General features: G+C 38.5%; 2 protein-coding genes across 2 annotated transcripts; both read right to left on the bottom strand.

The window, feature by feature from the left end:
* Nucleotides 1-2,572: 2,572 nt before the first annotated feature.
* On the bottom strand, nt 2,573-10,070 carry LOC106715578 (angiotensin-converting enzyme). Its single transcript, XM_045682672.1, has 16 exons — nt 10,055-10,070; nt 8,421-8,757; nt 7,003-7,079; nt 6,666-6,885; nt 6,218-6,599; nt 5,842-6,033; nt 5,585-5,699; nt 5,233-5,382; nt 4,657-4,781; nt 4,441-4,525; nt 4,074-4,167; nt 3,676-3,750; nt 3,484-3,558; nt 3,150-3,283; nt 2,975-3,073; nt 2,573-2,771 (listed from the first exon to the last, which is right to left on the bottom strand). The coding sequence occupies exons 2-16, from the start codon at nt 8,529-8,531 to the stop codon at nt 2,573-2,575; spliced, it is 2,133 nt and encodes a 710-aa protein (XP_045538628.1). The 5' UTR covers nt 8,532-8,757; nt 10,055-10,070.
* Nucleotides 10,071-11,397: 1,327 nt separating this feature from the next.
* LOC106715575 (zinc finger protein 253) lies at nt 11,398-13,208 on the bottom strand. The gene has a single exon (XM_014508888.2). The coding sequence runs from the start codon at nt 13,196-13,198 to the stop codon at nt 11,603-11,605; it is 1,596 nt and encodes a 531-aa protein (XP_014364374.2). The 5' UTR covers nt 13,199-13,208; the 3' UTR covers nt 11,398-11,602.
* Nucleotides 13,209-14,583: the final 1,375 nt, after the last annotated feature.

Raw genomic sequence — 14,583 nt, 5'->3', positions numbered from 1 at the left:
ACGTAGGCTAAACTATAGGACCTACATAAAAATGATGTATGGCGAATTGTAGCTCTTTAAATGTGCTAAATAAAAGTCCGCGATAGCATATATCTATCTTTTATAGTTTTCTCACAATAACCATTTTTTTCTTTAGAAATATTAATTAAATTCATGCCCTATTTCCGACGCTATTATTCAAGTTCAGTATTAACCCTTATGTAAATAAATATGTTCATTATCAAGAGAATTAAATGTAGATTATATTTGCAATTGAAACTATATCATTCTGTCTAATAGTTTAGGAGATATCGTAAGAATAAAATTACGCGGAAACGAAAAATGCTACATCGCGTTACAATGAATAGCACAAATTTGCTTTCTGGGCTTACGTAGGTCAAACTATATGACCTACATTAAAATGATGTATCGAGTAATTATAGATCCTTAAATTTGCTAAATAAAAGTCTCAGGTGGCATATATCTATCATCTATGGATGTCTCACAAAAACCATGTTATTATGAACAAACTTCGATTAAATTGCACACGAAAAACAGCGTCGTAAGCTTACGGCGCTATTATATTATATTCGATATGAATCCTTATCCAAATAAATATGTTTGATGGCTAGAGTATTAAATGCAGATTACATTAGCCTTTAAACTATGTAATTCTGATCAATAGTTTGGAAGATATTAAATTATTAAAAACTACGCGCATTCGAAAAATGCTACTGCGGCGCGCGGCTGGACAAAATTAAAGGCACGCTACGATGTATTAGTTCGTTAATTTTCAATTTGTATACCGATTTTGATAATTATTTCATTGTTTAAAGGATAAGTGGTTATCTGCTGTATTCTAAATTAGTTTTTGAATTGAAGTACACACATATATACACACAATAGGAAAGTCCTTTTCTTTATTTGTCTTATTTATGTCCTTATACGTATTAAGGAAATTTGTAATTAAACTTCAAATTCACTAAAAATTGAGAAATAAAACAAACATTTTAAGAAAAAAAAATAGCCGACTTCAAAACAAAAAAAAACTATCTCAAACAAAATGCGCTCAAAAGTAACTTAAAAAAACAATTTCAAACAAAATGCACTCAAAAGTAACGTAAAAAAACAATTTCAAACAAAATTCACTCAAAAGTAACATAAAAAAACAATTTCAAACAAAATGCATTCAAAAGTACCATAAAAAACAATCTCAAACAAAATACACTAAAAAGAAACAAAATAATGTCATGAAAACTTCTTTCTTTTTTTCTTCTCTCTTTCAAAAACCCTCTAAACTCTAAAGAAAGTTCTCTTCTTTCTTGTAACATGTCTATATTGTATAATTATTGTTATTTTGGAGTCGGTTTCGGCCTAAGTAGGGACATAAACGTAAGTATGTCTAATACATCTCAAATATAAAATGTCACCTATTTACTTCGGCCGACACCGACTGCGAAATAACAATAATTATACAATATAGACATGTTACAAGAAAGAAGAGAACTTTCTTTAGAGTTTAGAGGGTTTTTGAAAGAGAGAAGAAAAAAAGAAAGAAGTTTTCATGACATTATTTTGTTTCTTTTTAGTGTATTTTGTTTGAGATTGTTTTTTATGGTACTTTTGAATGCATTTTGTTTGAAATTGTTTTTTTATGTTACTTTTGAGTGAATTTTGTTTGAAATTGTTTTTCTATTGCTACTCAGATCTTTATACCAGTTATTAAATTTGAACTTCAAGGATTATTGTTAATTAAAAATACCGCAGATTAACAGAAATGGAATTAGTAACAATTTGAGATCATATATTGATTAGACAAACATTTAAAGATAGTTTTTTCGTTTAGTACGGATCTAGATTAGAGATACATTTAATAAATCATATCACTAGTTTATTGTAATCTAGGAGCGTCTAAATAAAAAAGAAAAGTATAACAAGAACAGACAGTAAAAATTTAGCTTTTAAGTATTGGAATACTAGAAATATAACACCTTAAATGAAAGCGTCTTAAATTCCACACGACTATAGTAAATAGTTGAAGCTTCACTCGCATCTATTGTTTCAACATTATCAAATAACTTTATAAAGCTTTTTTCATCTTGAAAGTTTTTGATGACCTCGTTTTTTGCAATATATTTGATACGACGCTCGATGTGCGAGATAATGTTCTTTATATGTATTTGTATTCCGTTATAATTGTATAGTTCTGTCTCTCGCTAATTTTTTACATGCAAGGAACATGTAAAAAACAAATCATCTACACGCAAATTGCAAATACACATTCCCCTTTGATAGTTTCACACGAGGGCAGAACAGTGAGGCAGCGCAGCACTGTCAGCATTTGAAAGAACACCAAGTGGTAGAACAGTACTGTTTTTACAGTAAATATAACACTAACAATCTATTTCGCTTTTAGTGGTTTTTAGTTCTAAGTATCCTTTTTGTAAGATTTTGTAAACAAAGGGTGAATACCATCGTGAAAGTTGAGTCAGAAGAAATGACACGTTCTCAGTTACTAATTCGTTCATTTTGCGATCAGATTTCAGTCGTAATTGAAACAAAGGTTTAAAAAAAACAGTATCAACATTTTTATTTAGTGAGCTAGAAGGAGGGCGACACAGGGAAGGAGGAGGTGCAGCGGGCGCACGGCGAGGGCGGCGGCGGGCGGCGCGGCGGCGGCGGCGGAGGCGCGCGGCGAGAACAGCGCCACGTCCGGCCTGCTCGCCTTCCACCCGATGAGTGGCGCGTCGCGGTTCTGCGCGCGCAGCCACAGCTCCAGCGGACGAAAGTACCTGCGCATGCCATCTCACTCGCACTCGCACACTGCCACCACTACCATACTGATGGTTCACTTTTCACTACTGAACACTGACTTCTGCGCAACACTTTGTGCCATGAATAGTTCGATGCGATGTAGACTTAAGAGAGAAACAGGTTCTATTTCTATAACGGCCTAAAAAGGCTTAGATAAGAAATGCGGGTATAAAGTTCTCACTTGACGAGGGCCTCCGGCGAGATCTTGTCGGTCCTGCCGCGCGTCAGCGTCCGCAGCAGCTCGCCGGCGGGCTTGGAGGCCCCCGCCTGCATCAGCTCGCTGTCACATGCATACATTACGACATCGCTTATTTATTTATGACAAAAACTCGTAACCGAGCGTAGGTGAGTGGTACCCGAGCAGGCGGCCGGCCTCGCGGCTGCGGTGCAGGTCGCAGAGGTGCAGGTGCTCGGCGTGGCCCGCCGCCACGCACAGCTGCTCGAACACCTGGAACTCCAGCACCGTCGCCAGGAAGAACTTCAGGTACTCCTGCACAGCGCCGCACCACATTGTAGATATAACATCTCCTCCTTGCATACATCAACGCCCACATCGCACAATGTGTGCCGAGAGAGTAGTAGAGTACTATATACATCAACCGCAAAATTTTAAACTGGTGGGGTGCGGTAACTGCTAGATGGTTAAACAGAAAGTAGGGTAGCTTGGTATCTACAGTAAAGTGAGATGACCTGGTCGGAGATGATGTGGTACTTTGCGCCGGGGTCGAAGTCCTCCTCGGTGCGTTTCAGCGGCGGGACGACGCCCTGCAACCAAATACAACCTCAACACTAGTTTCCTACATCTAAAATATAAAATCAATGAAACAAGGAAAGTCGAAATATCAAAAAGTTGCGGTTGTTAGTGTTGTGGAGGCACAGTACCTGGTACCTGAGCTTCATCTGCCACCAGCGCTCGTTCATGTTCTCCACACCCTCCTCGAACACTGACCAGCGCCACTGCAACAATGGTGCCGACATGATCTACTCATACATATTGTACGAGTACAAGCTATCAGCCGGTTCTATATACCTATATACCTATATAGATAGTTGTTAACTGTTTGTAACACAAATATTAAAAGTTCAGCAAAAGTAAATTACCACAATCAAAAGATGTCGCTGGAAAAGATTAAATTTACGTATATTTTATAACAAGTTCCGTTACGAGCTATTCTAATTTCCTCTACTTTCTAAGACAGGTTGGCAACTTGTTTCGTTGTGGAAGAATGTGACTAATGCGTGTTATGTGTGTCTTGATGCAGTGTGCAGCGAGTGGTCACCTGGTCCACCATGAAGGCGAAGGGCAAGTAGGCGACCTTCTCCAGCGCCATGGTCATCAGGAAGTTCATGCCCACCTCGTACGAGTCGTGGCTCCTGCAGATGTCGACCAACATGCAATTACACTGCGGCGTATGCCAGCGTCTCCTTCCAATTCCCATCACTTCAATCCCATCTTCTATCGTTTGGTATCCGAACCGTTTACTCAAGTAAACGGTTAGAGTCGGTTCTCGAGAACCGACTCTTTTAAAGATCATCATCATCAATTTCAACGTTAACATCATCATCATTGGATTTGGATAACATTTGGAACAGAGATAGATGACAGTGTGGAATATTGCATATGTAATTATAAGTGTCATAACTGACTTGTTGTTATAGAGTCCGAGGCGGTAGAGATGCGGCATGTTGTAGACAGACAACGTCGCCGCGTTGGCGAGCGCCTCGTGGAACGCTGCGCATAAGGTTCAATTAAATCGCTGTGATTACATGACAGATAGAGATAAAGTACAAAGGTATGAGGTGGTGTGAGGTGGTGTGAGGTGGTGTGAGGTGGTGTGAGGTGGTGTGAGGTGGTGTAGTTACCGGGGTTGGCGCCGTCGCGGAAGAGCTGCGGCTGGTCTGCGTACTGCAGGTAGTACTGGATGTGCGCCAGCTCGTGGTGCGTCGACACCAGGTCCTGCGTCGTCACCTCCGTGCACTGCTTGATCCTGCGACACACAAACACTCGCATCTCTCTCTCACACACATACACACACCCGGCCCACACTCACACACACACAGTAGGATATGAGTCGTGGGATACAAAGAAATCGTAATCTGAAAGTAAAGCGCCTGCAATAACTTGTAATGCAATACTTCACATTTGATCAAACAAAAAAATATTCAAAAATACGAGTATGTACCGAGTCAGGTCCATCATTAACATTCATAACATGACAAAGTTGTTTTATTTCTAAAACGATAGATACGAGAAATTGCGACTTGCCCTGGCTTCGTCCGGGTGGCCAAGGATTTATATATGTATGATTGCTTCTTGCTTGCGATCGTGATATCTTTTAAGCCATTTGTCAAATTTATACCTTTTAAAATGGTAGATGTCAAATACAGAGATAAAAAACTAAAGAATAATGTTGTGGTTGTGATGGTTGTGATGGCGACCTGTAATCGATGCGGTTGCAGAAGTCCCAGGCGCTGGCGGAGCACTGGGCGGGGCGCCGCGGCCGCGTCAGCACCGAGCTGCGCCAGAACTCCGGCGGCAACGGTTTCATGCCCATCTTCGTGAAGAACTCCTCGCCCAGCTGAAACATCCTGCGCCCCACCACATCTTACTACTGCCATCGCCCTTGCGACTTAATCTAGATACTGATAGATCTAAGCTCGTAGTATAACTTTCATTAATAGTTAGTCCGGACGGCATCGAAGGAATTAAAAAAGGAAACAAGATTTAATTTTTTTGTACAGTACAAGAAGGTACTTGTGAGAAGGTAAGCTAGGTACGTCGCGCACCTACCTGAGCGGCGTGTACCCCTGGCGCAACAGCTCCGAGGTGACATCCAGCGCGGGCGAGGTCGGGAACGGCATCACCAGGTCCATGATAGACTTCCAATTCTGCGCCCACATGTTGCCTGCGGACACAACATCACTTGTCACCCGTCACCTCTATCTACATCACGCAAAAAACTGAGAATGACCTCGTAAAATTAATTATAGAAAGAAAGGCTGCGACCAAAACAGATTTTGAAGGAACGAAGAAAGGAGGAAGTGTACCGAGCAGGTGTGCGGGCAGGGGCCCGTCGGGGCGCAGCGTGTGGTTGCCGTAGCGCTGCAGCAGACGGCGACGTACGTACGTCAGCAGCTGCTTGTACAGCGGCGCCACCTGATTGTACACCTCCTCCACGCTCTCCCGCAGCGAGGGCTCCTCGTACGCCGCGCGCATCTGCTCCCCCGCGTTCCTGAAACCTGGTCACCATCGCCTCTAAACATTCGACAGATCCATCCTGATGTATCCTAACATCGTCTCCTGTTTGCCATCTAATAGATTACGATCCCTTGCGACGTGCTAGTTTTAACACAAGGTTTCTTTTCATCTAACCGAGTTTCTTATTCAAAACTGAATACATGTTTTAAAGTATGAAAGTGTTACCGGCGAGAACGGCGGCCTCGTTGGCCAGTTCCACATATCTTATGAACTTGTCCCTCAGCTTGGGCCCGGTCTGGTCCCGGAAGCTCTTCCACACGTAGAGGAGCTCGCTCTCTATCCTGGAGTGGGCGAGGATTCTCGAGATCTCGGGGTCCAGCTGCATGTCGCAGTAGTTGGGGAACTCGGGGTTGTCCTGGTACGGCTGGTAGTGCTGATAAGGGTGGTTGTTGAGCTGGTAATGCGGATGCGTCAGCGGGAAGGGTTCGGGCGGGGTGGTCGCCGGGCTGCCCACTTTCGGTACGTGAGGGTCGTACGGCTTCTGCCCGAATGGGCAAATTTTCGCCGAGTTGTAGATCTCTTTCATCTCTGTTATCAGTTTTTGAAGCTGAAATGAAATCGTAAATTTATATCGGTCTGGAAGAAAGTGTATTTAGCATGAACAATACGGTACCTCATTAAACTTGTCATCAGAGAGTGAGGCGCGGCTGGCCTGCACGATCTTGCGCAGCTGTCGGCGCGCCTGCGGGTCGACCAGACGTGTGACGTCGAAGGCGGCCGCTTTGCGCCACGACAGCCGCTCGAACTTGGAGCTCAGCGCCAGCTCCTCGTTCATCCGTCGCCGGTTTTGCTCCGTTATGTTGGTCACGAACTTCCACTGCGCCGTAGTCACTCTGCGCAAATCACCCATCGCATATTTAAATCAAAGTAAATCAATCACTAAACTGATTACTTATATTTAATTTTTATTAAATCGTTACAGTTGGCGAGTAATGAAATAGTCAGCTGACCTGTAGCACATGCCGGACGCCTCCCTGTCGTACTCACGCAGAAACTGCATCGCCTCTGCCGCGTTCGTGTTGCTACCCTGCAACAGCGGAGGTTTTTGCATTTACTATATAAAAGCAGTGTAGTTATTAAAATAGTTTTCAAGAATCGTTAGTTATTATTACATATCTAGTTAGTAGGCACACAGCATATCAATATGACATGTGCCTCGAAGTCTTTTGTAAATAAACAGAGCGCAAAACGCCACGAAGAGACCGTATCGCTGGCCATACCCGTCACACCCCGTGTGCATGATTAAGCATATAATATTAATTTAATTTTTCTTAAGCTTAAGTAATTAAAACAGCACTGCTTTAGTATCTACTGCATGAATGGCATTAAGTAAGAATGAAAATGACACGGCGGTGATTTTAATTTGTTGCTCCTCGCCTCTATTCAGAGTGTGGTTACAACAAGATTCTAGAATATCTAATTCAGTATCCTAACATCAAAATGGTTGAAGTAATAGTGCAAAAAGACGGCCTAGTCAGACAAAATAGTAACAGGTTCGGCGCAAGGACGTCTAGCTGTGAATATATAATGGTAACAATCAGACACGAGGTGTATTGCAGTAGATGTTTGTTGCGTCGAAGGTCGTCATGTCTCACAATACCCTCATTAAACCACACGGTTAGTAATTCACTTAATTTTGGAGACATCCGGTGGCTTGTGTCTTTTCCCAAGGATAAATTATGTAACGATCTATTTAAATTTTTACACAGGAAAAATGACATATTTGACATTCACGCTGAATATACGAGATAAGTGGATGCGGGTGATGACGCTGTGCTGACATTTCAAATTATAATGTAATGAAACTCACAAGTTGTTAGATTAATTGAATCTAAAATCTAATATATAAAATTCTCGTGTCAGTTTTCGTAAGCGTACTCCTCCGAAACGGCTTGACCGATTCTCATAAAATTTTGTGAGCATATTCAGTAGGTCTGAGAATCGGCCAACATCTATTTTTCATTTTTTTTAACTGCGCGCGGACGGAGTCGCGGGCTACAGCTAGTATTTAATATAAAGCTAAATTGGAAAAGATGAGATGAGTTAATATGAGCAAAGAAAATGAAGAAACAGGAAAGCGGAGATAGACTTGACGGAGCAGACGTTATAAAAGAAATTTCCCTTTTCACTTTATCCTATCCTCAATGTAAAAACGCGCCTGTTCTATTTCACAGTAAGTTTTTGCAGATCTCTATTCTCAATGGATAGTGGTCATTTATCACTTGTTGTTAGATGATGTTGCGTCGTTTGCCGCCTTCTTGATATATATAAAAACTCGCTACGAACTTTGGTACTACAGAGAGATATGAAATAGACTATAAAATATTACGTTATTAATTAAAGTAAAAAATTCTTGTTAGATACTCACCATCCTGATATAGTCGTCGGCGGAGGCATGCCGTGTGCAGAAAGCAATCAGTACCAGATGCCACAGCGCACTGCTCTTGCCATCGTACATTTTTAAATAACAAATTGTCATGTCAGTCTTCGATTGGGACACATTTATGAATTTAGGAAACTTTTATATCATTACGAACTAGCAAGTTTTCAAAATAAATAGTTTAAAATAAACTCTTCTTTATTCCTTTTTCACAATTTGACACGTCACTAATTATGGCGGGAATTTCGTCTATTTTTTTTTTAATATTTGAAAAGTGTGTCAGGCCTGGCTCGGGAAACTGTCTCGTCGGCTTTCTTGTCGTCGACTGGAACAATATTTCCGTCGCCTTTGTCTTGTGCATGCTTTGCTGAGCACCGGCGCCCCACATAGCGTGGCACGCGCGAGCTCCTCCTCCTCCTCCTCTTACGATACGCACATTTATTATACTTTACAATATGTTTGTTTCATAAATCATTTGGTACTTGATAACTAGAGAGTGTCTACACAAACTTTTCTTATGCTTCAGAGACCGCATCGAATATTTAAAGTGTTAGAACGATACACGAAAAGATAGTTAACGCCAATGGCATATTGTTTCAGAGTAACAACTACAAAATACATGGTCGTGAGTTCTGATTTGCCAAAATCTATACATTTCTTCAAGCCTAAACTTGCGTTATTTTGGATGAAAAACTAAGCCAAACATTATCTAAGCTGAGGGCCTACCAAAGATTTAAGACAATGGGCCATTTACCGCAACTTCTTAAAACGACATCGCTGACTTACATTGTTGCAGTAATTATTCAAATGTATATTATTTTATTTAGTGGAACTTTTATAAGATAGGAAAGTGATGAGTGAGAGCGGACAATGTGGAGTCAGCAGGCGCAACCTCTCCTCTCCGCTTACCTATTGTGCAAATCCGGCGCCGGCGCAGCGCACTGTTTACACTACGCTGGCCCCTGCCATATACTACATTTGACCTAATTTTAAAACAAACGTAGGAAAATAGCAAGTTTTGTTGCAGATGTCAAGAGAAGTAAAAAATTATTTAATTTATTCATTTTTGTCAATTTTCAGCAAAAAAACAAAAACGCTGCCAAGTAGTACACAAGGAGGGGGAGATAACTGAAAGCTCTTTAATAAATAATACGTCATGAATTATTTTAATTGTTATGGTTTTGGTTTGAAAATATCCAGGATAGATAAACTAAAAATATATAATTAAGTAAATACTGATTGCTATACCAACAATAAGCACAACTGATTAATGTGTTTCAAATTAGTTTGTCCAGAATTGACGCGATCACAACGATATTCATGAGTACTTCAAGAGCACTGCGTCATACATATGCAGCTACTGGGGAAGATGGCATATATATCGCCCGCGACTAAGTCCGCGCGGAGTTACAAAAAAAAAAACTTAACAAGTACCCTATGTGTTCTTCTAGACTATGTTCTTTATCTGTACTAAATCTCACAAAAATCCGTTCAGCCGTCCCGTAGATACCTTCAAACAAACATCCATCCATCCATCTAAACATTCGCATTTATAATATAAGTAAGAGTAAGGTAAACAGACTCAAAAACGACATCCTTCCATAATATTAAGAGAAACATACCTAAAAAAAGACTAGCTCTTAGACTGTTGGTGTCTCATTTCCTTAGGTAGTGCAGGCTGAACACTATATACCTAGGTAGAACCTATATCTAGCCTAGTTTAAAGTTTTAAAAGTCTTCCTGAAATTAAGTTTTTTCAAATATTTGTTTGTTTACATACCATTTTATCACTTTTTTGACAATAAATGACGTGACAAGTTCTGTCCTCATGCGTCAGTCCTCAAGGGTGGTTTATGGTTTTATCAAAATGATCGAATAGATCTATCGATCGAAATCGTCAACCCTAGATATTTGTACAGTCAGCTGCATAAATAAGTACATTCATTTACAAAACTTTACAACTAAACGTTTAGGCCACTGGTTTAAAATACGTACAAGCATATTTTTCGAACCGAAGTCTTATACAAATGTATTTTTTTTGTAAATGTATATTTATTTTTGCAGCTGACTGTACAGTATTCTCATCATAGAATTACTCTGGGGATTTGAAGTATATTGTTGTCCCTATATTTTTTAAGCAGAATAATGGGATGAAAACATTTTTCCTGACAGTGGAAACCTATGGTAATATTGAAATTATGTAAATCTATATTATTTTATTGTTTTTGGAAATAATACCCCACTGAATGGCTCGGAGCCTACCCTAAGTTAGAGGTGACTAGGCCATAGTCAACCACGCTGGCCCAGTCGGGATTGACTTCACAAATATCTTTGAATCTCTAGATATTTGTTATAAATATATGTCATATCTCTAGAATATGTTAATCGAAGGTCGAAAAACACATTGGTACATATTTTTCGAACCCAGGACCTGCAGATGCAATGTTAAGTGCTTAACCTCTGAGACACCGACGCTCAAAATATATGGAAAGAATATATGTAAAACAATCTTGGGTTCCTAAGACTAAGTATCAAGGCTTTTTTCGACTTGTTGAATAATGGTGGGCAGAGGTTAGAATTTTTTACATTAGCCACATATACGGAAAAAATAAATATATAAAAGCAACCATTCTATGTACAAAAATATATTTAATTATGCAAGTAAATTGTATTGCTCATAAACATCTTTGACTCAAGTCAACTATTATTTTATATACAAACCTTAATCAATTATTGTAAAGTATAAATGTTCCTTTGTTAAATAATGAAATCAAAATAAACTGAAAATTAAATTGAAAATATAAATATACATAAAATTGTATTTAATCATGTCTTATTTTAATATTCAATTGATATATACTAACTTACTATCACTTATAAAAGACACACCTTAACTTAATTATTTTTCATAATATAAAGAATATGAACTTTTATAATTTTTAATTCTCAAATTTTAATACCTTGCCTTAGTCTTAATAAATGAATTTCAGTACTTTATTGAGAAACGTACAATCCTCAAAGTTATGTACACAGAGCCGGGTGAAGAGACCTCGGAGGTAGGTTGTGAGATTAACTTTACACTCCTTACCACATCCATTCAGAGCCTTTGCTCACTTTACACCAAATAATTTAATTCTATCTTAATAAATACATTTACAAAGTCAATTCAATTATGTCTTGCCAGCATCCATATCTTTACCCTCTTCTGTTGCCGCACTTCCATTGCTCAAATACTTTTTCCATATTGATGAGGTGTCAATATTATGTCTCCGTTTCATATGTTTCTTATAGTTTGAACCATTCGTGAAGTCTCTCTGACATTGAGCACAATTGTACGGCTTAGCGCCCGTGTGCTGCCTCAGGTGTAAGTTAAGACGGGTTTTAAATCTAAAAGTTTTGTCACAATATTGACATTTGTATGGCATTAGGTCTGTATGTATTATGGAATGTGATTTCAAGTGTCTTTTAACTCTAAAACTCTTCCCGCACTGTTCACAAACAAACGGTTTTGTTCCGGAATGCAATGTGATATGAGACTGAAGGTTTCCTTTTGCTTTGAATGCCATCGGACAAAATTCACATTTATAAGGTTTGACATTTTCATGTGTCATTATATGGGTGCTCAATGTTCCCTTCATGAAGAACATTTTGCCGCAGATGTGGCAGGAGAAGTCTCTGCTGCGATCCGTGTGCACCAGTTTGTGCTGATTCAAATGAGTACGCTTTTTGAATTCTTTGTGGCAATGGTTGCACTTCAAGTCTTGCTCCTCCACATTGTCAATGGCTTTCCTAAACATTTTCTTAATACTTTTATTGTATTTCTCTAAATGGTCATGTAACTGCTCCACTGTGTCAAATATCATGCCACATTTCCTACAACAAGTTAAGTTTCCACTGCCATGCTCAACATGTTTATGTCTTTTAATAAATTTTGTCATTGTAAACTTTTGGTCACAGTATTCACAGCAATAATTCAGTTTTTCCTTGTGCAGTCTCAGATGTTTGACAAATGATTTGTAATTGGAAACAACTTTGCCGCAGCTCACACATTTAAAAATGCAACAACTGTTATGTATATGTTGGGAATGTAATCTTAACAATGAGATGTTTTTGCACTGGGCGTCACAGTGTGCACAGCGGCATGCCTCCTCCTCCCATGTCACATCCAAGTCAGCTATGTCAATAGGTTCTATATATAAAGTTTTGTCTGTGTGTTTGTCATGTTGAGACACTTTCTTCTTACTTCTTTTCTTTTTGACTGTGACATCAGAGGGCTGCTCACTATCTGTGCTACTGCTGAACCCATTGTCTTCAATCACAAAATCCTGGTCGTTTTCAGGACACTGTTCCGTTTTTAAATTCTCTAGACCCTCAATAAATTTATTTGTAGTGATCACAGTCATAATGTCTTCATCTTTTATATCAACTTTAACATCCTGAAAATCATCCCAGTTCATATCGACGGGGTTGGCCACATCGGATGACTGCTTTCCTAATTTAACTTTATGTTCACTGTTCGTAGAAAATAATTGATTCAATTTTTCCTGCGCCTCTCTGACGTTCTTGAGAAAAATCCAAGTCCGTTCTAATTGATCAAAACAAGAATAGCATATACTTTTAGGGAGCTTATTTGAAGGAGAAACGTCGATATTTATCCACAACATCTTCTTTGCAATCTTTGAATTAAAAGCTGCTTCTTCATCAGCATATATTAAATCTTCAGTTAGTTCGGCGCACAACCGACAATATTTATCAACTTTGGTCATTTTAGTATATAGAGTTTAATTTAGTTAATTAACTTTACCAATAAACACTCAAATAGATTGCATTTAGATTCCTATATCAAAATTATCAATTTGTAAATCAACAACATACATAACCTTAACTCTTTATTTGACATTTGAAAATAAAAATAAGTCAAAATTAGGGATGCACGATCCGATCCGATACTTTGGTGGATCGATACCACAGACCTCTATAAATGGATTAGTTGTAAGACGTAATATTTTGTGCCTATTTGATGGTCGCCATTTTGGCGCTGATGGTGGCGTTTTGTTGCGATCTCAGATGAAGAATTATATAGTTATGACATGCGCGTTCACCCGTAAGGGACAGATAGAGAGTACTATAGACTATACCTATATATATGTAAAAGGATTGGGGTTACCAGTTATTTGTTTTGTCCCGAAAATGAATAATTACGATATAATTTAATATAGACCAATTTATATATTCCCAATTAAATTGTAATTAATAAACGTAATAAATATAAAAAACAATGCGTAATTTTTGTTTATGTGACTAAGATTACGTAAACAGATTTTTTTAGTAATACTTAGTCAGGTCATAAATTCTGTCACATGTTTAATATAAAATAATTGAAACAAGTTTATTCATTATGTGACCATTTATATACCAAATTGAACTTAACAAAACATAGATTCTTATGACACTAAAGTTTATTCAAAATGACATCCGTGATTTTGAATACAGGCCTTCAATCTGCTCGGCCAGTCGTCTATCACAGCACGAACGAGGTCCATGTCAATATCGGCGGCTGCCTTAATCAAGGATGTCTTGAGTGACTCCAAAAAAAGAATTTCCCGATATTTTTTTCCCGCGTACTGCTTCAACAAAGCGCGGCATCTCTTCAGTCTTAGGTCCATTAGACGAGCATTCAAACGATGTCCTATTTTTCTTCGATATGCACGAAGCCCTAAGTCTTCATAAAAAACTACAAAAAACATACCAATATTATAGTCATATAATTTTAAATTACTCTGTATATCATTACAGTGAACACTACATGTAAAACTACTTAATATTAAACTATTTTGATTGTAATTTCTAAGAAACAAAATTTACATGGGACAAATTAAAAAGCATACTCTTTAAAATCAACGGGATAAGAAAGTATCAAATATTTAAAAACACAGCATATACCAGAATTAAAAACTCCTTTTGAAATCTGTTGAAAATAGTATAAAAAATGTGAATTGTTTCATTTATATACATTATACATACTATAATTTATTTCCCCTAAATTCAGGGTAATTTTTACAACAAGATGGTGGTATTATTTTTACGGGTAATAACCAACCAATTTGAAAAGAAGTTTAATATGGCCGCTTGTTTCCCAGATCTACAGTAT

Source organism: Papilio machaon, chromosome 19, assembly GCF_912999745.1.
Source record: "Papilio machaon chromosome 19, ilPapMach1.1, whole genome shotgun sequence".
Lineage (NCBI taxonomy): Eukaryota > Metazoa > Arthropoda > Insecta > Lepidoptera > Papilionidae > Papilio > Papilio machaon.
This window is presented reverse-complemented; position numbering and strand designations above follow the sequence as displayed.

Excerpts from the sequence above, each read along its gene's own strand:
- LOC106715575 (XM_014508888.2), bottom strand. The coding sequence starts at position 13,198 with ATGACCAAAGTTGATAAATATTGTCGGTTGTGCGCCGAACTAACTGAA.
- LOC106715578 (XM_045682672.1), bottom strand. The coding sequence starts at position 8,531 with ATGACAATTTGTTATTTAAAAATGTACGATGGCAAGAGCAGTGCGCTG. Across the intron at positions 3,751-4,073 it reads TCGCCTTCATGGTGGACCAG|TGGCGCTGGTCAGTGTTCGA; the intron begins GTGACCACTCGC and ends CCATTGTTGCAG. Across the intron at positions 2,772-2,974 it reads TCGCCGGAGGCCCTCGTCAA|GTACTTTCGTCCGCTGGAGC; the intron begins GTGAGAACTTTA and ends TGGCATGCGCAG.